This window comes from Misgurnus anguillicaudatus, chromosome 22 (assembly GCF_027580225.2).
Source record: "Misgurnus anguillicaudatus chromosome 22, ASM2758022v2, whole genome shotgun sequence".
Taxonomy (NCBI): Eukaryota; Metazoa; Chordata; class Actinopteri; order Cypriniformes; family Cobitidae; genus Misgurnus; species Misgurnus anguillicaudatus.
Window position 1 is genome coordinate 44,241,520 of NC_073358.2, and position 27,997 is coordinate 44,269,516.

At 39.0% G+C, this 27,997-nt stretch overlaps 1 protein-coding gene across 7 annotated transcripts in view; it reads right to left on the bottom strand.

Annotated features, from left to right (window-relative positions):
• The window catches only part of fbrsl1 (fibrosin-like 1), a 395,267-nt gene that overhangs the window by 260,729 nt on the left and 106,541 nt on the right, over window positions 1-27,997 (bottom strand). For all 7 annotated transcript variants that reach the window (XM_073861161.1, XM_073861159.1, XM_073861162.1 and 4 more), the window contains exon 3: window positions 1,041-1,133. In XM_073861161.1, coding sequence (XP_073717262.1) covers window positions 1,041-1,133 — 93 coding nt within the window. The remainder of the gene's footprint in view (window positions 1-1,040; window positions 1,134-27,997) is intronic.

Here is a 27,997-nt window from a genome sequence, read left to right on the forward strand (position 1 = left end):
TAATTATCTGAATTATGTCAATTCAACTTATGTGTTTTTAAAGGGACAATATGCTCATTTTTCAGCTCCCTTAGAGTTAAACATTTCATTCTTACCGTTTTGAAATCCATTCAGCTGATCTCCGGGTCTGACGCTAGCACTTTTAGCATAGCTAAGCATAATCCATTGTATCTGATTAGACCATTAGCATTGCGCTAAAAATAAAGAATTTCGATATTTTTCCTATTTAAAACTTGACTCTTCTTTAGTTACAATGTGTACTAAGACCAACAGAAAATTAAAAGTTGTAATTTTCTAGGCAGATATGGCTAGAAACTATTCTCTCATTCTGGTGTAATAATCAAGGACTTTGTTGCCGTAACATGGCTGAAGAGGATGCAATGATATTACGCAGCACCTGAAAATAGTCCCCTGCTATTGAAAGATACTAAGGGGACTATTTTCGGCTGCTGCGTAATATCATTGCGCCTCATGCGCCTCTATTTTTTAGCGCAATGCTAATGGTCTAATCAGATTCAATAGATTGTGCTAAGCTATGCTAAAAGTGGTAGCGCCAGAACCAGAGATCGGCTGAATTGATTCCAAAACGGTAAAAATCAAATATTTAACTCTAGGGGAGCTGGAAAATGAGCATATTTTCAAAAAAGTGGAGTGCAAGAGGTTGTTTTGTTATACTTTCAGTTATACCTCCTTAAGATATACCCATTTTAAAACTTTTCATAAAATTAACAATAGCAAGACTGTAATAGTTCTTAGATGGTCCCCATATGCAAATATCCCCTTCTTTAAAAATATAACATTTGCATTATATTATTTCATATTATTTGCTAAGCATTGAGGACCACCACTTTCAGAACCCCTGGATTAGGTGATCTATTTGATCTGGGTGTTTGCTATTACTTGTTTTTCGTCATTCTTATGGTAAATCATACAAAGCATGAGCAAATAAAATGACACTAATAATAATAATTATTTCATTAAATGGAACTAAACAACCTCCTATTGGTTGTTATAGTGATGTCATAATGGTGCACACTTACCTCACTAAGCCGATCTTTAGAGCTGCTCCTATGTGCGGTGTTCACCTCCGGTTCCTCCGTTTTCCTCGCAGTCTGGCTCAGACGACTCATAGACTAGACAAAGAGAAACAAAACGTAACACTTTAGAAGTAATACAACAGTGCTGAACTAGGCAAGTCGGTCTGCACGCATTTGTTTGGAGTATCATCCTGAAATGATGCAGGTTTGTAACCCTCAGCATAGCCTCGTTTTAACAGTGCAACAAAATAATTTCTTTATTCACAGAGCTGACACTTATCCAAACTAAATTACAGTATGGTGTTAAAGTAACTTTTCTCAGATTGTACTTGGGGAATCGAACCCATGAACTGGTGGTGGTGGTGTGTGTGTGTGTGTGTACCTATGTTGTGAGGACCAATTGTGCCAAGAAAGATAGGAATCCCAGTATTTATGTGACCTTGTGGGGACATTTGGTGATGTTTCTTGAAAATGTGAAGTAGCAGAAGTTTTCTGTGATGGTTGGGGTTAGGGTAAGTGAATAGAATATACAGTTTGTACGGTATAAAATGCATTACGTCTATGGAATGTCTCCACAAAACATGGAAACCAGATTGTGTGTGTGTGTGTGTGTGTGTGTGTGTGTGTGTGTGTGTGTGTGTGTGTGTGTGTGTGTGTGTGTGTGTGTGTGTGTGTGTAAATTTTACACTTTCCCAGAGTTTTGCAGCAGTCTTGACCGACAAATTTTAATATAATGCAAAGATTGTTAGCCCATGAAAACCCAAGAGGAGCCCAATGTGTCATGGAGGGCAGTTGAAAGGGCTGTTTTTGCGGTAAAACGTAGGTGCCGATATAGAAATTGTGAGTTACTAGAAAGCCGATTGGTGGATGAGCTTGGAATGGCTTAGGGAAACTCTTCGGTTTGAAAATCCACTGATTTGCATGCATGCAAAAGGGACGAGGCATTACAAAAAAACAGCTCGCCTACGATGACATTAACTGACCTTGTTCGATGCTTGGAAAACCATCTGCAGAAATGGCCGCAGATGAAACGACACGACACACACTGGCTTTTATTTGTTTATTGGCTTGCCACATCATTAGCCTAGCTTGTATGATAGGATTCAGGATTTCAAACCTTTTCTCTTAAGAGATAAGCAGTGTTTGTATATAATGTATAATGATGTAGACTTGCAACGCTATGCTACACAAGCATGAATGAATGTATGCGTCTACTGTATGTGTGTATCCTTCGAAAACCTAAATCCTAAAAATAAAACGCAAAAAGGTTCAATTCATGGATAGGTTTATGGTTTCGGTTACATGAATTACATTAATGCAAGAACAATTTCAAATCTATGACAAGATCTCATAAAGATAAGTAAACGTGCACCAGTATGTGCGTGTGTGTGAACTGGTTCCACTATGCAGAACATGATTGAATAAATGGATGTTTATGTGATCTAGTCCATCTATGTATGCATACAGTAAGTGTGTATAAATGTGTGTCTCTTCCTCTCTAGCAGTATGCGTGTCTGTCCCCAGCGGCTTGCAAGGTCTTGGCCCTGGTCTCCAGATCTCTACTCTAATTTAAACAGATCACAGCTACAATTAACCTTTTCTGCTAAATATCAATTATAGCCCCAGGCAGGGCAGAATTAAAATGGTCATCAGCAAGTCTGACAGGTCCTGTATTCTGCCACCACCAGGTCATTCTTTTCACCTTCTCTTTCTCCCAGCAGTAACAAGCCAGGAGCACTCAAGGCCTTTGTTTAATTACCCCAGCCAATACTGAGCCAACCCTGGAACGCCTCTGGATGATTGGCACAATGAATTGCCGTCCGATTTGGGTCAGGAGAAAGTGTTGGTGGAGAGATAGGCACAGTGTGAAAGATTTCCAAAAGGAAATACAGTAGAGCTGCAGGTGGGCTTAATCAAACCGGCGTAATTTCGTGTAGTCGAGACGGGGCTCGAATCTGTCAGAAAAGCTGACAAGCTAGTCATTCCTGCATTTGTGATGTAAATGGCAGGGCCGCCTAGCGAATTTCAAAATTGGAAAAAAAAACAGGTAACTGTGTGTGCCGTGTGTACGCATGTCAAGAACCTGGTTTTGATTTGTTTACTCTTTGTTTGTTTGGCGTAACGCAGTAAGAATACGAATGCTTTCAAAATTACCCAGATGTGAAAACAAATAAAAATATCAGCCTGATTTGAAATCCTGTTATGCCCTTTTTTTGGACTTGAGCTTTGTAAGATTTCAAATGAAGATCAAATGTATTCAGTGTGCGTCCTAAACAGCTCAACTGAAGCATTTGTGCTTTGGCACGAAGCTAGCCAAAGGTTTTGCAGGTTTGCCCCTTAGAGTCAAATTATGCAAAGGGTTTGAAATGCAAATGTTTGTTTTCGTTTTGAATTTAGTTATGGATTCATGTCTGGTTTAGTGGTACAAGGTCAAACATGTTAACTTTAAGTATCTTTACAAGGCCAAATTTCATTGTCAATCTTAAAGGAATATTCCATTTTCTTAAAAGAAAAATCCAGATAATTTACTCACCACCATGTCATCTAAAATGTTGATGTCTTTCTTTGTTCAGTCGAGAAGAAATTATGTTTTTTGAGGAAAACATTCCAGAATTTTTCTCATTTTAATGGACTTTAATAGAGCCCAACATTTAATACTTAACTCAACATTTAACAGTTTTTTTAAACAAAGTTTCAAAGGACTATAAACGATCCCAATTGAGGCATAAGGGTCTTATCTAGCGAGGCGATTGTCATTTTTGACAGGAAAAATAGAAAAAAGTCCACTTTTTAACCACAACTTCTCGTCTAGATCCGGTCGTGATGCGATAGCGTGACCCCATGCAATGCGTCATGACGTCAAGAGGTCACAGAGGACGAACGCGAAACTCCGCCCCAGTGTTTACAAGTGTTGAGAAAGAGGACCGTTCCTACGTTGTTGTATGTCAACTGATACTAATTAATGTCTTTGTGTCATTTTATTGTTTACAATGGTCCGCACATTTGCGTTTTATATATGTAACACGTGACCTCCCTACGTCACTACGCATTTACGTTAGGTCGCGCTGGACCGGACCTAGACGAGAAGTTGTGGTTTAAAAGAGCATATCTTTTATTTTTCTTGTCAAAAATATCTTGTCAAGACCCTAATGCCTCGTTTGGGATCGTTTATAGTCCTTTGAAACTCAGTTGAAAAAAACTATTAAGTGTTGAATTAAGTATTAAATGTTGGGCTCTATTTAAGTCCATTAAAATGATAAAAATCCTGGAATGTTTTTCTCAAAAAACATAATTTCTTCTCGACTGAACAAAGAAAGACATGGACATTTTGGATGACATGGTGGTGAGTGGATTGTCTGGATTTTTCTTTTAAGAAAATGGAATATTCCTTTAAAAAAAAACATAGTTATTAATTGTAAGGCTTATTGTGCATGATTTTTCTTAATCTTATGCTGCGTACACACTATATACAAAGCATTGCGTTCCTTATTCTATATTCTTCACAGGATTTAACTTTGTGTCATGCAAATTTTTCGCTTGAGTTGAATACTTTCGTATGTTTAAGGCGAATAGCATATGTTTTTGAGGCAATTACAGTGCCCAATTCACGTCATTCACATCGCCCAGCGCAGGTTTGCATCTATTTGCGTCTTTGCATTGAGTTTGTATGTAATCTACTCGCGTAAATTGTTGAATTTGCATTTGCTGTGTAAACCACATTAGTCTTAATTGACATTTATTTTTAAAAATGTACAAATGAAGAATCATGAACAACTGAGGGTCTCAGATGCAAAATGGTTTACATGAGCACTAAATATGCTTTCAATGCTCTCATGTTCATAAGTGTAATATAGGTAACACTTTACAATAAAGTTGTATAAGTAAAATTACTAAATCCATTAACTAACATGAACAAACAATGAACAATATAGGTTTTAAACATGTATTAATTCTTGCTAATGTTAATGTCAATATAGTTATATCTGTTAGTTCATGGTGCATTAACTAATGTTAAAGGCGGGGTGCATGATCTTTGAAAAACACTTTGGAAAAGGGAGTCGGGCTGACTACCAAAACAAACTTGTAGCCAATCAGCAGTATAGGGGCGTTTCTACTAACCAACATCGTTGCCTGGGTTGCGTACGTGTGGGGCAGGTCTATCAAAAGAAGGTCCAGATTTTATTGGGGTAGGGGCGTGTTTGTGTAATTGATTTCAAATATCAACATTGGCTTTCAGAGATAATGCACCCTGCCTTTAACAGATGATTTTAAAAATGTATTAGTAAATGCTAAAAGTAACATGAACTAAGATTAATAAATGCGGTAGAAGTACGGTTTATTGTTAGCTAATGCATTAACTAATGTTAACGAATACAACCCTATTGTGACGTTTTACCATGTAATACAGAAGAAACAAAAGAAAACAAACAATATACCTATACTGTATACTGTAAAATAGAGGGATTAAACAGCAAGCTTATATGAAACCAGACAGAAAAAGACAGACACAAGAAAGACGAGGGGAGCAGGGGCCATGAATGCTTTCACGCTGGGCTCTAAAGGTAAAGCCCCTCTCCCACACGCTGCTGAATCTTTGCCCTGAAGGGAGAACCAGCGGGCAGCCGTGCTGAGATCCGTACTGGGGTGAAGCTTCTCTGTTATGTTATTCTGCTCTTTTGATCCCGTCTAACCTCAAAGGACCTGCTGTCTCCAACCAAGAGCTCCTGAGCTGCCACAAGTCCCACCTCCATTAGCCTGAGAACCTCGCCCTTCTCACTTGCACTTTATCTCAGTTGAGTCGCTCTCTCTCTCTCTTTCTCGCTCTCTCTTCACCTGTCAGCTGTTTTCTCTCTGAAATCAGGCCCCGTCAGTCCTTGTTACCTCCCCGCCCGAATCTTGAGCCCACCCCCTTCCCCACGGATGAAAGCTCTGCGTTGCCGGCGGCGACGAGCGAATGGGAATAGAGTAACAGAGGGCAGACTCTGGGGACACAGATCCTTCCCCTAATTTGCTGGAAAAAGTGTCCCGCACTAGTGGAGTCTCACCTCTATTAACCCAAAGCAAGACAAAAAGAGAGGGAGACAAAAGGACAGAGAAAGAGAGAGAGAGCAGCCAGCACTGGTGCGTCTACAGTGGCTCAATCTCCAGGCTCATTATCCCTGAGCCGCCCCAGAGCAGAGCACATCGCTCGAAGCACGACAGGGCCACAGCAAGGCCAGGGGCCAAATGGATTCATCTGCTCTCATTTGCTCCTGTCTCGACACAGGCAGCTGCTCGGAGAGAGGTGGATTGAATGAGGGAGTGAGGGAGTGAGGGCGGGAGCGTGGGACATTCAAGGTTTTTGTTTTCTTGCCCACAACAGCACCTCCTGTCTTCCAAACTATGCAACAGAAATATAAACACTGAAGAGGGACATTCAAATAAATCTACAAATGAAAGTAAACGAAAATAAATCATTTTGATATAATAATGACAATATTGAAAATCTTATAAGTAGGGAAATGTTCACATATACAGTTTATTTGATGACTGATTGGCCAATTAGAATTAAGCATTGAACAGAGTCGTGTAATAAATCTAAATGCATATAGCTGCCATGTGCAACACTACTACACCATGTTTTGGTTCTACTAAGAATCTTTTTGTCAGATTCTTCAGATTCAAAAGGACATTCAATTTTTTTAAAATACGCACAATTTCCAGCTCCCCTAGAGTTAAACATTTGATTCTTACAGTTTTGGAATCCATTCCGCTGATCTCCGGGTCTGGCGCTAGCACTTTTAGCATAGCTTAGCATAATCCATTGAATCTGATTAGACCATTAGCATTTCGCCGGTTAGTGGTTACTTTCAATAGCAGGGGACTATTTTCGGCCAGTGCGTAATATCACTACGCCTGCTGCAGCCATGTAAAGTCCTTGATTATTACGCCAGAATGAGAGTATAGTTCCTAGTCATATCTGCCTAGAAAATCGCAACTTTTAATTTTCTGTTGGTCTTAGTACACGATGTAACTACAGAAGAGTCAAGTTTTAAACAGGAAAGATATCAAAACTCTTTGGTTATTTTTTAGCGTGATGCTAATGGTCTAATCAGATTCAATGGATTTTGCTAAGCTATGCTAAAAGTGGTAGGCCTACCGCCAGACCCAGAGATCAGCTGAATGGATTCCAAAACGGTAAGAATCAAATGTTTATCTCTATGGGAACTGGAAAATGAGCATATTTTAAAAAAAAGTGTTCAATTAAACCTAGAAAATGTTTATAATTGAAACAACATAGCTTTTGTTAGCTCAACAACCCAGCAGTTTTTGGATTTGTCCCTTTTTGACCCAACCATGGGTTAAAATAACCTAAATTTTTACGATTTTATTGCCTGTTAAACATTGTTCTCAACAAGGGACGAGGCATTATTTAAAATAGGAATTTCTCTGGATTTACAAATCTTTGGGAACTTTTGGGATAATGTAAGTATACAACTGCATTAAATATTTTTTTCAAGTGTGTTTTTTTTTACATTTTATTACAAAAATCGTATTGCATCTTTAAAGGATTACTCCACTTTTGTAAAGTAATCTCGATAATTTACTCACCGCCACGTCACCCAATCCCTCCAGTATCATTCCATATACAACAACGTCGAAACGGTCCTCTTTCTCCACATTTGTAAACACTGGAGCTGTAATTTTGCATATGTCACATGTGACCTTTAGACGGGATTATGTAATACGTAAGGTCACGCTGGTGCATCTCAAGGCTACTGCAAGATTAGAAGTTGTGGTTAACTCTTTCCCCACCAGTGACAAGTTAACTCTTCAATTAAGAGAAACGCTTCTCTGTCAATGACGAGTTTTTCCGGCAATCTGTATTTCTGTTATTATCCACCAGGTGGCGCTCTTATCCAACTTATAAAACCCGGAAGTATTCCCTTAGGGCAAACAGTACAAACTTCATGTATGTTTTGAGGATCGCTCTGAATCTGATCTCTATGCGCGGGTCGGCATTTTGTCCTGATTAAACAAAGACATAAACATCTCGGATGACATGGGGGTGAGTAATTATCTTTTTTTATTAAAGTGGATTATTCTTTTAAAGGGCTTTTATGGAACCATACAGTCCAAGAAGAACCATTTAGGTTTTATAAGAGCGTCGATGTCAACACTGGCAATTAACAAATCCCTTATTGTCAATCATGCCTCTTTTACGTCTCTATTTCCGACCCTCCCTATAATCTCTTCACTACCATGTGACCTCACTCCACTCATACACCCACAAATCCCCTCCCTGATTTCTTAACCTAAACAACCCTGCTTGGCTGGCTTGCATCCCAAGGACACAGCACTATGTACACTGCTGGGAAGCCAAATGGATTCCTGCTTTTATTACAATGAGTCCCAGAGCATCCATTAACCGTCGATCATCACGAAGCATTGTTCGGGGATCAGTATGATTGACGTCCGCATTATGTGGCCGAACGTATTACGCACAGCTCAAAACCCCAAACACACATTCTGTGCTTTCCAGTAAGATGGGGGTTGCAAAGAGGCAAATTTACACAAATGCGGAGGCTGCGGGTGAGCTGCTTTGTACTCATTCACCCTAGAGGACGGGGGATTTTGCATTAAGTTGTGACTGAAATCACTCACACGGACGGAAACAAAACAAAACTTAAGTTCTTTACAGTCTGGCTGTCGAATATGCACGTGAGAACAAATTGACAAATGCAGACGTAAGCTAATAGGCGAGATCACGCATTTGAGAACCGATTTGGTTTACGTTGACATGAAACGTAATTTATAACGCGATTTTTGTATAAAATAAGCATTTTTCAATAAACATAAATTAGGTAAATAGTAACAAGGTATATATTTCTGATCATTCAGTATTTAGAGCATGGCAACTCCCACCAATCAAAGCTGTCTTGACAAAACAGATTTGCACATACTAAGTGCTTTTGAAAGTCAGGGCCCCCATATGGCCTTATATCATGTTCAGCAGTGTCTCTACCCACTGACCCCAAATCCCTAGGGTCCCACGGGTTAATGAAAGGGGTAGATCGGTGGTCCCTGTGGGACTGCCTGCGTGTCCGTCTGTTTGTCTGTCTATACGCCTTGGCTCTATTTCCTACACACATGCCATATGTCTCAAACACCAAGGCACATGGGCTTTAACATGACCTCTGTTCCAATTGTCTCAGCGGGCCCATAACCGATTTACAAAAATACATACAGCACACATAGTACCAACACACACAGAGGCATACGTGGCACCTGGAGGACAATTAGACCACGTCACTCCCAGTATTTACCTAAAACACTTTGGGACATTTTCGCTTCCCACAATGCACCCATTCGCAATTACGGAAAAATAACAATTCTCGGAAGAAACGTAGTATACGAAACGGATAAAAGGAAAGGTTTGTTTGTCGAGATTCCTAATTGTTGTTTATCCTCCTTCGCGCTTAACACAATTTTGAACTTGAAAGGAGAAACGTGTTTTGCAAGTTGTTATGAAAACTAATGGGGCAAATTCAAATAAGCGTCTTTGTGATGCAGCCCACTTGGAGTCCTCATTTGCAAGGCAAAATTTTTGCTTTAAATTCTTTACAAAGACAAAAAGGCCCCAAGGCTGGTACAAAAACATCTGGCGCTAAACAAACGTTGCAGCGTTCGCTTGTAACATACACTGCCTGCTACGAGGTAAGCTGTTCAAATGGCTACGGTGTATATTGGGTCGATCAGTACAACAACACCACACCTGGTGCGAGCACGGCTGCTAGAAACTCTGTGATTGAAGCATCAATCTGGCTGTGTCGGGAAAATAAATTCGCTTTGTTTATCCGTTTGGTGAAGTAGTACATAATTCTGCAGTCAGCAAATACACGCTGACTGTGGCTTACCAAGAACCACAAAAACGCAGTTAAAAACACAATGGCATTGCCATGTTTTGTTTTGTTTATTTTTGACATGATACCATGCTAATATCCAATTCAAATCTATTCAAATTTATTTGTATAGTGCTTTTCACAATATACAAATCAGTCCAAATCACCTTTACAGAGAACAGATCCCCACAAACCCTCGGCGAGCAAACCAAAGGCCAATGTAAAAACCACCGAACGTGTTATTGTACCACTTACTGCGTTAATCCTTTAAGTATCTCGGAATACAATGTGAATATGATACATGAACACTGTACCTCGGTGTTTGTTTGTGTGTATTTTTATGTTAGGTTGTTTTAACCCATGGTTGGGTAAATAAAACTATATGTAAACTAGGGCTGTCAATCGATTAAAATATTTATTCTAGATCAATTGCATTATTGTCATGAGTTAACTCATTATTAATCGCACTTTTTATCTGTTATTATTTATCTTATAAAATAACAAATATGGATGCTTTATGCAAATGTATGTTTAGTATTAGTGAAAGATTTAGCAAAAATAATACAAACTTTTTTTAGGTTACTTTTTTTAAGGTTCAAAAACAAAATCATCCATACCTTAAAATCATTGGTAAATCTAATACAGTACTGTGCAAAAGTCTTAGGCCACCACCATCACCAGACTTGTTGTTTTAGAAGTTTTAATGTCCATCCATATTTATTTTTCAATCTATTTTATTAAGATACAAACAGAAAATACAGGAAATATGTACAAAAAATAAAAATAAAAAAATTAAATTTTCATGACTAAATGTTTTCTTTAGGGTTTGTCTGTGTTTAGTGTGACCTCTCTTGGCACTAAACACATCTTGAGAGTTTTTGAGCAGAATTAAGTAATTTTTTTTTAAAATTAGGATTTAATTTCATTTAGGTTTAAGAGATCCTGCAATTTCATGTTATTGCTTATGTGAAACGGGAGTTTACCCTAAAAACTTGACACATCGTTTAACATTTTTATACAGTTTTTTTAGGAATGCTCCGATCGATCGGCCGATAATGCTTGCTATGCTTCTCAATGAATTACGGCGAAATGCCGCTACATCCAAAAGCCAGGGGGCGCTCTCGTGCAGAAACTCAAAATGTGCTGTAGACGAAGAACAATACACACGCAGCTATGATGACACGCAGCTCCAGGAAATGTCTTAAGGATATATTTATATTGCTGTTTTTCAAACCTTTTCAGGTATTTTCATGATAATAAAGAATATGTTTAATGATTATGTTTGACGAGGGTTGCTTTTTCAAATGCATGTTATAAATGACTCAAACTAACAATGATTTTAGATCGATAAGGACTTACTGATCAAAAGCCGTAGTACACGAAAAAGCAGTGAATAGGATCGGCTGTCCGATTCAGAATAGTGATCGGCCACGTATTTTTAGTGGAGATCGGCATTGATCGGAGCATCCCTAAATACTATATACACAGTTCCTGTATTTTCTGGATGTATTCTATTAAAGAGACTGGGAAACAATTATATATGATCACTATAACATTGCAAAAACAACAAATCTAATTGTGGCATGGTGCCCTTACTGTGCGTTCACAACAGACGCGGAAGAGGCTGCAAGCGTGAGTGATTTACATGTTAAGTCAATGCAAAGACGCGAATAGAATTGAGATTTGCCGCGGGAAACGCACAACTTGAAAAATCTGAACTTTGCCGGATATTCGCGCCGCATCGACCAATCAGGAGCTTGCTCTACTAGTGACGTGATTACAGGAAGCGAGCAGAGTCACAGAAGCCCCTCCAATGACACAAATTTCCGCGTGATTGTCTTGAATTTCATCCGCGAATGAAGCGAGTAAACTCAAAATGTTCAAGCGTTCAACTACACGCGAATAGGGCGTTTTTGCCACCTCTTACGCGTCTGGTGTGAACGCAGACGCAGAATAAGACCAGGGCTCCAGACTGCCACCAAATGGTGGCATTTTGCCACCAAAATTTGAGAGTGTGCCACTGAATTTTTCATCCAGTCGCACATGTGCGACCAGGAAATTTGACCTTTTTTGTGATGTGCCACTGAATTTTAAAATTTAGCCCATTGTACTTTCTGCATCTATCATCAAAGTATTTATTTACAGTGTATTACTTAATAGAATTGTAAATATTTGGTTAGCAGGTTGACTTACGGTATGTGCCCCTAAATTTTCTGGTTGCGCCCCTAAAATTTGCAGTTGGGGGCCACTGTGCTCCTAGTAAAAAACGTTAGTCTGGAGCCCTGAAGACTTTTGCACAGTACGGTAGATTTGGCACACACAAAGTCAAAATCAATATCAATATATGTTGAACTTTTTTCTCTATTTTATTATTTGATTGACATGGAGACAGACAGCTTTACCAGTTAATCAAACATTTACTTAAGACATACAAGATTATATCTGAGTGAATTCTTGTCAAAACCGATATTTTAAAAACTGTAATTCTGTCTATGTATGCATATATCGGGGGATAATTATAGTTATTAATAATCCAACAGCAGGTTCAGTCCAATATTTTGTCTAACCTTCAGTACAATATTTTGCCTAAACCCAATGTTGGGTCAAGAGAAAAACCCCAGCCTTTGGGTTAATTTAACTCAGAAAATGTTTGTATTTGATCCCAACAGCATAGACAACCCAGCATTTTGGGTTGAAAATAACCCAGCATTTTTCTAGAGTGTATATACATATAAAGACCTTTTGCAATTTTTAATTCAAACCAGAAAATGTTTGTATTCAACCCAACAACATTAAAACAACCCAGCATTTAGGGTTAAAACAACTCAGGATAGGTTAAATTACAAACCAACAGGTTGGGTTAATCCTTTTTTAACCAAACGTTGGATTGTCTGTCTATATGCCTTAGCCATGGTTTGAAACAACCCAAACTTTATGAGTTCATGAGAAATTGTATGGCAATCCACTTCATCTACATTCTAAAAAAAGGCTGTTATTTTCAATCCAGTGTTGGGTCAAAAAGAGACGAACCCAGCTGTTGGGTTAAATTAACCCAGAAATTTTACTCAACAATGGTTTAAAACAACCCATAATTTTTAGTTAAGACAACCCAGTAAACTGTAGGTTAAATCACAACCCAACAGGCTGGGTTCGTCCCTTTTTGACCGAACCATGGGTTGAAAATAACCCTACATTTTTGTAGTAAAATTATGATGATAACTATGTTAATGAAAACTACTGTAAGAACTACGTAATTAATTGTAATACAAACAAAGTTTAACCTCTGACGCTACAGGAAATATGAGCAGTTGCATCAAGTGATATCAAAAGAAAAAAAGGCATACAGATGTGTAATACAAGTTTATTGCTATTTTTATTAAAACTGTATAACTTATCGCCTCTGGCAAAGATGATTTTTGAGTGTGACATTCACACTACACAATGACAGCTGATTAAAAGCCACAATTTTAAACATGACACTTAAGTTTGCCACTTATTGCTTTAATTAAATCAGATATTTAACACTCCAGCACTGCATTCACTATCAGAAGTGGCTATAAGGGTGATAATTCTTGCACCGTTAAACAAAAACAAAAATATTTCTGATCCAAGTCTGGTTTTGACATATGCCAAATAAGCTAAAACGTGTATCAACTCAATGCTGCAAAGATATAAACTAAAATGATTCACTAACAAATTAATAAAAAACATAAATTGTGCTAAATTGTAATGTGCTGTATCACGAAATTATGTACCTAAAGTCACGTTAATTTGTGAGTCTTTTCCGTGACACTGACTAGGGATCGACCGATATAAATTTTTCAGTGCCGATGCCGATACCGATTTTTGATTCATCAGCCTTAGCCGATGACCAATACAGGCTGCCGATTTTCTTGAGACGATATTTGGAGCCGATACTGCTTTTGCTCACTCAATTTACATAATAAAAATGGCATAATGGTGATGCCAAATGTTACAAGTCTCAATTTTAAAAAAGTAACATTTATTGAACTTAAAAATTTTTTTTTACAATTAGTAAAAGGTGCTATGGAACCATCTTTCGATGTTGTCATGGAAAGGTTGGTTGTTTTTAGTCACATGACCTGCAATTGCTTGCGGCTTCCAGCACTCTGACTGTAAATAATGGCGGAAAAAAATCGGTGAACACGGCAGCCACGTATCGGCCTATGCCGATACACATAAAACCTGCAAATATCGGCCTGATTTATCGGCTGGCCAATATATCGGTCTATCACTGACACGTTTTTCCGCCGTTTTGCGTGAACATATCACATGTCATGAGTTTCTGTGTCACTGTCAAGTATTTGTTACTCAATTGTTTTGTCCTATTTTCAAACCATTAACGCTTCGGTTTAGGGTTAAATTTGGTGTTTGCGTAGGAAGTCACTTTAAGTATTGGTTTATACCTTTTTTCATGATTTTTTAAAATATTTTATGATTTTTAAACCTTTGTCGCCTGGCATTAGGGTTAGATTTGAGTTTGGGTAAGGATGTCATTTTATGTAAATCTAACCCTAAACCGAAGCGACAAAGGTAAGAAAATAGGACAAAACAGTTGAGTAACAAATACGTGACAGTGACACGCAAACAGAAATGTGTGACGGAAAAGACAAATATACGTGACTATAGGTACCTCATTTCGTGATACTGGGTTGAGCTATCAATATGACAGCATGCGTTTTGGGAAATATTATTAAAAAAAGCATTTTAAAGATTTGTGTCCAGTCCCATTATGGCTAGAAACATGGTACTGCTCTGGTAAATGTCAAAAACACATTTGGGACCAAAAATATTGCTTAAATCAACCAACTCTTGGTTGGTATGGACCTGGGATTGCATCAAACTCAGAGTCAAAATGTGTATTTGTGTTTAATAAGACACATACTTTCCCCTTGTCTAATGTTGTCTGAGGAAACCCTCCATCATTTTCAAGCTTTGACATACATTCTGTATAAATTTCTGCATCTGCATGCTTTTAAGTTCATGTCCAAAATCCATGACTGTATAAAGAAAATACACAGCCTAGAGGTTTTTGTCAAACACAGGTTTAAAACATCACCCAACCCTGGCAGCTCTTCCTGTGTCTGGTCCTTTTCATCCAAAACTGAAGAGGTAAGGTCAGATGAAGTGACTGAAATAAATAAACCAGACGATGATGATTTCTTAAACAAAAGTAGCATGAATGAAAAGTTACAGGCATGACAGCATTCCACATTGCATGCTGGGATACACTACAGTAGTATGCACTAACATGACCTGAATTTAAAACTGTATAATCTAAAAAAAGACACACAGCATGCTATATCTATATCCATTTATGTGATAAGCAAACTCGTGTTGTCGTCCCGTTTATAGGCGCATATTACTATCGCGCTCTTTAAATAACAAAAACAATATTGCGCCATTGACTTTAGACTAGGTAGTAACGCTCCAACAATTCGCCTGAACACACTTCATTTTCAGACCACAACACCCATGGGCGCAAATGCATTTGCTATTTAAACAACGTGGTGCTAAACGTGAAAATTATCATTGCGTCGAGTTAAAACTAGCAAAAGAAAGACACTTGCGCCGGGTGTATGATAGAGCCTCAAAAAAGTTTACAATAGTTTCTGCCAAAATTCCTAAAAAGTTAGGATTCTGGATTTCTTTCTGAGTTTAAAGGAGATACCATTACATTTTATTCTGCAATGGTACTATCTTAGTTTGCACATTTATCCAAGTGTCTGTAAGGTCCATGATCTTGACCTTGTGTCACAACAAATACTCTCAGCAGAGCTGCCCTTACACTCCCAAAAGCCATGATGTCAGCCAACAGAGGAAAACCTTTAAAGTGTGTGTCTGGAGATTCTCAACACTTCATTTATTTGCTCTGAAGAATGGGATGTGCGAGGGGGGTGAGACCACATCGGGGTCTGTTTCCCTTTTCCTCTGCTCATTTATAATAAAGACAAAGACGGAAATGGCGAGGGTTTCAGATCAGTGCGACTTTAAGAAATAACAGATGTAAAACAAACACACACGCTCAGAAAGGTTATGTGACCCCGTAACTGAGGCCAGACCACACACTTTACTCCGGCTCGTCGGAGTTTGATCTGTCATCACGGCTATTACGGCCTGGACTTTCTTCCTGTAAAAAAACGGCCAAAGCAAACGGCACTGAGTATTTTTCAACGGGTGCGAGTTGTCAGGAGCGCGTGTTTGCGGACACATCTGCTGCTTTGTGAAAACTCAAGTCAGCTGGGAAAAACCTAGTTTGACGGCGGACTCTTTAACACGGGTGCTGCCAACTGTCTGCACTTCGTGACCGGTGCTTCCCCCGTTACGCTTTATCAAAACAAGCCTCTCCGTCCTGTTTCCTAATCTCACTTTACTGCTGCAGGAGAGTCTTATCGCTACTGAAACCAGATCATTTCCATAAGCACTAATCATATCACGTTCTCTGATTGGACTTGTAAAAAGGTTGTAATGATAAGATGTCCTATGACTGATGGGGAAATCAGGAAATGCTATGGAATGCTAAAGTAAAAAATCTGAGGCTAATAAAGTTAAGTAAACTAACTTTCCTTACAACCATACAGTAGTTAAAAATATCATGATACCCATATAGAATTCTTTAGTATTTACTATAGTAAACTTTAGTAAATCGTAGTATCCTGTAGTATATTATAGTAATTCCTACACTTTGTTAAAGTTTACCAAGTATTCTGTAGTATTAATAACTATAGTGAATTGATAAAATATAGTAAAATACTGTAGTATACTTTATATATTTACTATAGTAACTATACTGCAATATATTATATTAAGTACTACATTTTGTTAATGTTTAGTGAATATACTGTAGTATTAATAACTATAGTGAATTGATTACCTATAGTAAATACTCTGTAGTATATTTTAGTATTAACTATAGTAAACTGTAGTAAATTGTAGTATACTGTAGTATATTGTAGTATTTAGTACACTTTGTTAAGTTTACAGAGTACTTTGTAGTTTTAATGACTATAGTGAATTGATAAACTAAATAGTGTAATATACTTTAGTATTTACTATAGTATTTACTATAGAATCTACTATAGTAAATTGTAGTATACTGTAGTATTTTATAGTATACTACTTTTTTAATGCTTACTGAATATTCTGTAGTATTAATAACTGTAGTAAATTGAAATATACTTTAGTAATTACTGTAGTAAAATGTAGTATATGTAATGACATTTTATTACATAAACTAGAGAAATGTGGGATCAGAGGGGTTGGATTGAAATGGGTGAGTAGCTACTGAAGAAACAGAAAACAATTCGTAGAAATTGGGGAATATGAATGGAAATGCAAGTATATAACATATGGGGTACCGCAGGGGTCAGTCTTAGGACCAAAGCTTTTAATAATGTACATCAATGACATATGCAGAGTATCAAATATATTAAGATATATTCTATTTGCAGATGATACAAATATTTTCTGCTGTGGTGATAATTTAAAGCAACTTTTGGAGATGATCACACCAGAGATTACCAAATTAAAACAGTGGTTTGATTTAAAAAAACTGTCATTAAAAATAAGCAAGAGAAAGATTATGTTATTCGGTAACCAAAACATTGACTGTCAAACAGAATTAGAAATCGACATAGTATCTACTTGTACACTTTTTTTATGCTTACTGAGTATCCTGCAGTATCAATAACTATAGTGAATTGATAAACTACTGTAGTACACTTTAGTATTTATTATAGTAAACTAATATTAATGCTGCAATCGCTGAAGCATTACATGATTTCACCAAGACAATATACAACTTTATCACCAACCTCAGTATACAAAATTTCAGGCTTCAAAATCTTTCACAACAATATAGGGAATATGTCAATGCAGGCATTGAATTTCAGCGCTAGCCTTCAAACAAAAATCCAATAGCATCGTGACACGTGTTGAGAAAATTAAAGGCTGACTCGCTCTCTACAGCTGCTTTCTGGAAGAAAACTGAACAGCTTGAATGCTTCGGTGAAATTCAAAATACACTTGTGAATAAATATCCTGAATATATGCCAGTCGGCCAAAGCAAACACACGCTGACAACTGTTTTCAGCCCTTATTCTGTCTTTCTATCGCTCTCTGACAGTCTGTCTCTAATTCGCAGCTTTATGAATAACTGGAGGGGCTCTAACACACTTTTCCATATCATTCATACAGTCATGTTAACCGTGTAGTTGGAAAATCTGAAGAAAAGATGTGGGACTGCTTTTGTTTGATATGAACGTGAATCACAAATGTTACTAAGCTTCACGTCACTTCAACTCATCGCTGAGTAATCGGGAGTCTATCTGAGGGCTGAAAACATGCAAAAATATGTGGAAAAAATAAATAATAAACTAGTCCCCAGTAGGCTTCGCTCTCCTTGGTATTCACCACGTTATATCACATCTCATTTGCATAGAGCTAGACTCTACCTATAACTAGGTTGCATTAACAACGGTCGCCTCAAACTGCCAACCGTCAAACTGACAAATGAATTACATTTGATAAGCTGAAGAAACCCATAAGACTCAGTTAGGGATCGTGTTAAAATAGTAATTTTGTAAATTCCCTCTTTTGAGATGTTTCCCTGAGGCCCACATAAGCATAAGATGGTGTATATCTCCCAGGCAAACGCAGATTTTTTTTTAAATGGATGTCTGGGGAGCATCAGCGATGCTGAAGGCACTACACAAGATAAAATGCGTAGCAAGGTCGTCTCTATCTTCTGTGTCAGACACTGGGTAGGCACACTTTAGCAATATTTTGCAGAATGATATTGGGAAAGCGAGGGCAGGGAACAGGGCTTAGCTGCTTTCCATCACCCCAGAGAAGATGAAGAAAAAAGTAGCCGTGCTCCTGCGAAACATCCATCACCAATGTTCTCGGTGGAGGACAGGAAACAGATCGACTTTCCTCCCTGATGACGATCAATCCCAAGATGCTTCCTCTCTCTGAGGGAACATTTACTGCAGGCAGTAAAGACGGCCCTTTGGGGCCCAATTGCATTCAGTAATCCTGCTAAGAGAGCTATACCCCCCCTCCTAGTCTGCTATTATACAAGTCTGATTCATAAATACTGCAGTTAATCTGGAAGCCACATCCCCGGCCGGAGGAGACAAAGATGTTAAACCAGTGAGACTGGTAAGTGATCAGAATCCAAAGATGTGACACTCCGATATGCCTGTAATACATTTATAGGGACCATTTTTTGAAAAGAAGACCTGTAGTGGTTTATAGCATTTTAACCAAAACAGCTATATCTAGAAAACAATGTCACGTCACAACTTCATAAAAATATAGCTGCACGCACTATTATGGGGCACCAAAAAGCCTATTGGAACTTGTTAATGGCAGATTATATTTATTAAGTGTGTTCCTGTGTAGCTCAGTGGTAGAGCATTGCGTTTGCAGTGCAAAAGGTTATGGGTTCGAACCCAGGGAACACACATACTGTTAATAAACCTATACTGTATACCTTGTAATGCACTTTGGATAAAAGCATCTGGCAAATGCATATATACATTAATAACAAATAAAAATAAGAAATGTTTGTGCTTTTAAACTGTACGCTGGGAAGTACAAAATTATTCAAATAACAATTATTTGTAGATAGACGTTTTAATGAAATAATTGTAAAATGCCAAAAATTACTAGGGCTGCAACTAACGATTATTTTCATTTTCGATTAATTGGTCGATAATTTTTCAATTAATTAATCGACTAATAGCGCTTAGCGTTGCTAGTATCCCACAGGTCAGGTCGTGTCAGCTCACCTTACTTTGGCTTTGTTAGCTTTTCTATTGAGTTTAGTAACACTTCAGAGTGGGAGAGATTATATGTGTCGTTATATTTGCGCTGCCTACTGCTGTGACATCACTCAAAAAGTGACAGTGAGTATCATTGGAATGCAGTGTTTCCCATACATTCATTTATTTGTCAGTCCGCCACAAAATAAAAATTTACCATCACAAATAGATGTTTGCACATCGTGTTTGTCAATATACCTCTGTCTTTGCAAAGGTAAAGCTAATCTGCGTTTAGCAATGACGCTGGTAGTGACAAGTCTCTCAGACCAATCAGTGATCTACAATGTTTTCACGTCACGTTTTAGGATCAGCTTAGCTCACTTGGAACCCCAACTGAGGTGGTACTAAAAAAGTATGGTGTACTACGCACTGTACCCAGTGGAAAGCCCCAAAAAGTAATCTGACCCAACCCAACCCGTGGGGAACTTTGCAATGGAAAAGCGCCTAATCGAATAAAAACCTAAATATTATTGCAAAAAGCCACAATATTTTTGATTGTGATATTTTAAAACAAATTTCATAATTTCCATTCAAAACATTGACACGGGGCAGTGCAGTCTCCTGTCAATGACGTTAATATCCATGTGACCCTTTGTCATCGTCTTTACTGACGTAAAAACCACATGACAACAGTGGTCGAGTTCGAAAAAATAAAATGGCGGCCAAGGAAGCGACTGGAGCACAAATTTAGTGTAAATAAATGTAGATTTTCACTTTTTACACATTTTAATTACATTTCTAGCGAGAAATTAGTATTGTAGTTTTCAAATATGTGATTAGTTATCACAAAGGTGCGCTCTGTTTATATTTCAAACACGCTGCCTTTGAAGTGCGTCGGAAAGCCTTTCTCTGAGCTGCCTTCATGCCTCCGAAGTCATGTCCTCATGAGGCAGCGAGGCAACAAGCCTTTAGTTTCGGACGCAGCCAGTGTCGTGGACAAATGCTATGCGTTACCGCCTGTTGGGCTACGTGCTTGCCATATGGACTATGGATTACTCTTTACCATCTGTCAGCAAAGACAGCTCCCGTAAGCGTACAGGCCAACCAAATGACCCAAGAAGAGTTTGGAACAAAACGAGAGAAAGAATAAGGATCAATTTGGTGTTGCATTATCTGTATGGAGAGAGCTTCCCGACAACATTTAACTAGACAGAGATTCTGATCCTGCTTGTGTTTTACGCAATGGGTGAGTTGTTTTGATTCGTAACCCTTCAAAAAACGTATGCTATTATATTGATCACAACATTAGTGTGTAGATTGTAATCAGCGCGTCTTCCCGCGGACGATGTGTACATCAAGAGGTATTGTACAGCAATGTAAATGGTCATTTTAAGACACTTCACAATAAGATTTGTACTGTCAATACATTATGTGAAAAATCATTGTAGCTTGTAAGTTGAAAACTTAATTCTGTGCTGTGTTAACCATCGAATTGGACTAATACTGTAGACTTTGGACTAATACTATGACTAACAATTTCGTTTTGAACATCACATGTTAACTTACATAATGAAATAAACAATGCCATCAAACGCAACATTTATAAGACTTGATTACATTATTCGTCAACGTGATTTCTCGTTCGCGTCTGATTGATGGCCATCAGCGGTTGAGTTAAGACTACAAATCCCATAATTCCACGCTGCTTCAGAGCATCATTAAACAACGCCATTGTTATTGATTTGATCTGGCGCCATCTAGCGCACAGATAATACAAATTGCATCTTTAAATAGTTGATACTTACTTAATACCAACATTTAAATGTATGCACTTTTATTCAAAGCGACTTGCAGCTGCTTGCCTAGGTAGCACTTATAAAATAAAACAGAGACAGCCTCTAGGTCTGTCTATGGGATTTTATGTGCTACAGGCGGCCGCTGACAGCCAAAAGGGGCCGTTTCTACCCGTTCTATTTCCCCACCATAACCTATCCTTCAACAACTCTGCTTTATTTTAGAAATCGTACATCAAAACGTCTCCCACAGGCTTAAGTGCTCCTCGGGCGCTACTCCCTCATATATCTTCGAGAAGGCCAACCCTCTTTATCAAGCCATCAAGTTCGGAGGTCAAGGACTCCATCCCCCACAATGCTTTTCACCTCGAGGCAGTCGGCTGTCAAGAGGAGTCTGACACAGAGGCCAACCGCTCCCGATCAGTGGAAGGCCAATGGGGAGAGGTCTTGGTCTCGGTGTCCATGGAAACAGCCAGGATTCGGCTTCTGTAGCCGCCGTCGGGTTCTTTTCACAGTTTCCTGAAATGTCTCGGCCAAAGGTGCATTTGTTACGTGTTATGCATACCTCCACAATAACAAAAGGCAGATTCGAAACAAAAAGCAATGATTAGTCAACAGATGGTTGAAGCGTGCACAGATAATGAAATCGGATTCAATTAACCCCTGAGCATAGAAGACAGGTGTACCACAAACTGACAAATAAACATTTCTAAAACAATTAACATTCATGCATTTGGCAGATGCGACTTTTAGTGCATCAAGTAGTGCTAGGTTCCCTGATCAAACCAATGACCTTTGCATTGCTAATGAGACGGAGGAAAATTAAACGACATTCATTTTAATGCATCCTTGTCGTCCCTGCTAACCTTTCTCAAGCAATACAAGTGCATAAATAAAAATGACTAAGGTCACATGATCTGCAAGACTGATGTGCATAACCCAGTATCACGTTGCTTTTAATAAACTAATAACGGGCTACAAATTGACATGCAATTACTATGCATTTCACTTTTTAATTAAGACAGAGCCACGCGGGTCTATGTTGGAATATGCAGTGTTCTTTTTATAACAAGGAGAGAGAGCAAGAAAGATTAAGAGAGGCGAGCGAGAGAGAGAGAGATGTCAAGCAGAAAGAGTCTGATGTTGGCGTCTCCCTCCGATACCGCGGCAGCGCTTGTTAAACCTTTTCTTTATCTCTTAACAATCGCTCTAATTATGTTCATTGAAGGGGGCCAATTAATCCTGCATTGTCAGGCCCTGCGGCTAAGTGTTTCTTCCACATCCAGAGGAATCTGCAATTAACGCAGCCAAATTTATTTAGTGACACTTCTCGCCTTTTGACTCCCTCCAATTATCTCTAATCAATGCTGCAGAGTGCTGGCGGGGGAGCACGCAGGTCGCCCTCATTTGTCGAGAGAGGAATAAGTACGCCGAGCCCTCGGCCTCCGAAGGCCAGACGTGTCAGAGGAGACGTGACACGAGCCTGTCAGATGTTGGAGAAAGAGAGAGAGATTTTCTCACTTCATTAGCGGTTTTACCACCCTATGCAGATGAGTGGACGTCGAAGGACGATCAATTTTAGTGGCTACTTCGACATGCGTGTATTCTCAGGAGGAGTGAATAAATAATTATTTTTAGAGCCTCAATAAAATGGTAGAGCCTAGAGAGAAGTAGTTGCGAATCCATTAAACATAGCCTTGCGTGTCTTTGACCCAGCCACCATTGAGCTACTGTATTTCTCTACACATAGACTTCATTGGTTGGCTTGTCATTACACAAATATTCACCCTGAAGATTATTAATATCTAATAATTAACTATTATACACTCTGCAGTTATCTGTGGTCTATAGTGCAAAACTGGGGCTCAACTGGCTGGACAGTGCATTAGCAGTACAATGGTTGTGAGTTTGATTCCCAGAGAATCAAAATTGTAAACCTCATTTAAAGAAGGTGTGTGTATATTTTAGCAGCACCTAGTGGTGATATTGCGAACAGCAACCAACAGCTCACCCCTCAATTTCAAAACGCATATGGTAGCCGCCACAGGACAAACATGTCGTCCTCTGAGACTACGTAGGGACGAAACGCACTGTGTAGAACAGAAAAATGACGGCAACGTCCATGTAAGGGGACCTGCAGTGTATGTAGATAAAATCGTCTCATTCTAACATAATTAAAACAATACAGTTCATATAGTTATGTATTAAGGGTGTCATCGGAATTAAGTCACAACCTCGAACTTCGAATAAAAAAATGGAATCGTCGATGCTGCCACGCCCCCATGTCACATCTGGTCGGCTTGCCAAGCTTTTGTAGTGTAAAAGCACATGTGGTTGAATGTGTTCGAACAGCCACAGGAGACACATTTATCTAATCTGAGCTAATAAACACAATGTTTTACGTCTTTTCTAACTTCTGGCGCAAACACACGGTGTACAGCGCTATTTTTAGCCTTTCATTGATAAAACTAAAGCGGCTGATCTCCGCAGTTTTATTTTGCAAGCGTGTGAAAGTTGAGCGATCTTATTTCATCAATTGCGCTGTAAATTCAGAGAAATCTCTAACATATTCATGTACAAAACACTGTGCAGCATGTTTACTTACAACACACGCATAATATTAGTTTGCGTCCATAAAAACTCATCATTACTCCCTCTTGCGTTTAAATGACAAGGTGCAAAGTACTGACAGGAATGTTCATCTTACAGGAAGTTTCGTTTTATCAGGTATGTGCGTGCATGTACCATATTTTTCCACTGGCAGCACAACTAACGTGGTAGGGCATCTCCAGGTTCAAGGTCGGATATTACATTTATTACAAGTCTAGTCTAAAAATGGCATAGTGCTTTTTTTGTGCTTTCAAAAACAAAAAAAGAAAAAACCGAGAATCAAATCGAATCATGACCTTAGAATCGAAAATGTAATCGAATCAAGGATTTGGAGAATCGTGACACCCCTATTATGTATATTATATTGCATTTCTTTCATCTTTTTAAAAGTTACACAATGCACCTTTTACTTCGTTAGATTTCTTGTCATTGCTTGATTTCTTCTTAACTACACATATTGTTATAAGGGTGGAAGAAGGACAAAAACTCTAATAATTTAATATGCTAGTAAACAAAGTGTGTTTGTGGACCCTTGTCCATCTAAAGGGCGGTTCAAACAGTATATCGTGATCGTGCTGTTTTTATCCTTCTTTCCAACACGCTTTCTGACGCGCCATTCTGAAAAATGTAATTATTTTCTACTGGCTGTGCCGGCGAAGCGGCTGGAAAAAGAGCCGCATTGTGTGCGCGTCGCGTGTGCGTCCCTCTTCATTTAAGCACACTCTACATTCAAAATAACATATTTGCATGCGTAAAAGACGTGAAATGTAAACTGCCACTTAGGCTACGTTTACACGACAAAAAACGAATCGTTTTTGAAAAATTTCCCTTACATGGGACAACACTGTCAGAAAGATCTGCTTTTACATAAATCTGAGAAAACGCAATAGTATTTCGCTTGCCAGGACAGTAGATGGCGATGTTACTTTGTTAAGTATGTAACATATGCGTTCTCCTTTAAAAACAAACAAAGCATTTAGCGGTTTTGATTAGACAGACAATGAGGTAGGTTTTTTACGTGACCCTGGACTATAAAGTGGCAAAATTTTGTAAACCTTGACGTGTTAATAAACTTTGTAGCTACCATTTAGGGCTGCACGATTTGGGTAATTTTTCCCATTGCGGTTATTGATGCTAATATTGCGATGTGCGAATGCGATTATACTAAATGGTATCATGAGTCAACTTGATGGGTTTTAAGGAAAATCCACACACAGTTTAGCTAAAATGTGTATTTGTAAAACTAGAAATGTTTTCATATTGCCACGTGATGTAGCAACTGCTCAGTGTCAGTAATCCTAAATCCAAAATACCACCATACAACAAACATAGAGGTTTTTTTTTAGCTACCAGATCACTGTCACCCTCCTCTGCATCCATCTTCGCTCTGGTATAAGTGACGACGCACACCACACACGTGCATGCCACACGTGCACTGCCTTTTTTGTTCGTTTTTCTTTCTTTTTTTAAACAGCAAGGAAAATTATCAAACTGTTATCAGAAAGTTTGTGTTAAGTCCACACATTTATTTATTTAATATAATTGCAACATTTTGCTGTCATATAATTGCACAGGCTGACATTGCGATTGCGATGCGATTAATTGTGCAGCACTACTACCATTGTAGCTTTAGTTATAACATGCATCCCTATAAACTAAATTAACACATGCACCACATTATTGTTATCAGTTCCTCCAGAAAAATGGGACTATGCGATCGCATAATAAAGTCCCTATATTTATGTGGGGGCCAATTTTTTTTCAAATATGCCGCACTTTCGCAGCATAAATTGCAGATTTCCGTGTGCAAAATATGTGGGACTTGCATGATTTCATAATCCCCGCATTTTCGTAGCAAAAATCACATATATCTTAGCAGAAAGTTTGCATTTACCTTACACAAGCACAGCCATGTCCCCTGTTGCCATGGGAACGTTATGAAGTGACGTGATTATGTGACGTGAACATCATTGAAAAGCTGCAAACAGTTTTTGCAAGTTCCCACAATTTTTGCAAAATTTCATCGCATAAAATTGCATAAACATCCCACATATTCCATTGCATTTTTAGGAAAACGTGCCGCAAGATCAAGGATCTTTGCCCGGAACAATCACAAAAAAACTCACAGTTTCACGTTTTGTAGTTTACACAGAGATGACAAGGCATCATTTTCAAAAATTTGCATTTCGAAACCCGCATTTTCAGGACCACAAAACACCGGCTAAGGGCACACTATCCAAACCAAATTGTGCCCTGACCGGCTTGCATAGGTGGGCTAAAGTGCGGTTCACTTGGGCTCAGGCGCGTAAGGCGCAGTGTGATTGCTAATTGCGCCAAAGCGCGTTTCAAAAGGAGAGACGTCAATTGCGCGACCACTCACCTTCATCTGCCTTCGTTAAAAACGTATGATGCGTGCAGCAGGCTTACGTGAATGTCTACGGTGCACACGTGACAGACCAACTAAGCAATCTGATCACATGGCTGTGTGTTATCATCGTGCACCAAACGACAGTGTGAGTGCATGCTTATGGGGAAGTAGTGAGGGGGGGCAATCGCGCTGGGGCACGGTTTGGTTGAGATACTGTGAGTGCGCCCTAAAACACAAACAACTTGGTCTCTTTAAATGGACTTAAAGACTTGGTTGAAAGGCAACATGCATTTTTTAAATATGCAGTGCCCACACAGCACACGCAAGCATGCGCCATTGCGAAGGGTCACCTCTAACTGCTTTAGCAGCTGACCAGTCGACTTAGCATGGACTAAGGGAAGAGAGCTACGATACGAGACAACAAATCTATTCAACCTCCTCTGCATGAACCGTACACACGCACGCAGGCGGATAAACGTGCAGAAAAGAATGTGAATCACACACACACAGAGATGTACACGCCCAACATGTCGTGTGTGCGCCTCAAATGAGGTCTTACTACATATTTAACACTTTAACCCAAATCTGTATTCCCCTCCCACTTCCTGCAGTCCCAACTCTCCCTCCCCCATCTGGCAGAGCCTCCCGCAATTGTGCTCGCCACCACACACGCTGTCTCCCTCAGTAATCAGCTTAGCTGCAGCATGCTCGCTTGGCCGCCATCGCTGCTTGAACAAAACCGCAATACGAAGCTCCTCTCAGAGCCTGGGCCTAACCTTTCAACATTCACAGTCTGCCAAGGGGCCGCCGCGGCCGCCCATCTGGGGACCCCGTCCCTTGGGAATGAAGCATTGATACACCCCCCCTCTGCCCATGGAGTTCTGGCTCTATTGTCTGTAGGCTATCAGTCTGCGGACCTTTTGTTTGGCAAATGACAGATGCCACATTGTTTGACATGTACACGACACACTTCAGATAAGGGTGGAGAGGAGGCTGGTGATAGGGGAGGAGATGGGGCTGGAAAAGAGGAAAGGGGAGGGGAGAAGACAGGGCAGGGGGCGGGGCTTCTGTTCCTCAGAGAGCTGTCAAAGAACCAGTAATCCTTTTCAACCCCTCTATTGTCCCCCGAGCTCATAAAAGTGACATCACACTTAGCTCCGGATGACAAACGACGGGGGGAATAATGAAGAGGATTCAAAGGGCCTCAGATGCACATATAAGCTACCACATTGTCCTTTCAGTCCGGGGCCGACCATTAGAAACATGCATTTAAATCAGTAATGTGATGAAAGGGCGTTCAAGACGATAGATAGATAGATAGATAGATAGATAGATAGATAGATAGATAGATAGATAGATAGATAGATAGATAGATAGATAGATAGATAGATAGATAGATAGATAGATAGATAGATAGATAGATAGATAGATAGATAGATAGATAGATAGATAGATAGATAGATAGATAGATAGATAGATAGATAGATAGAAAACTAAAAGGAAGGCTTTCTATCCATAA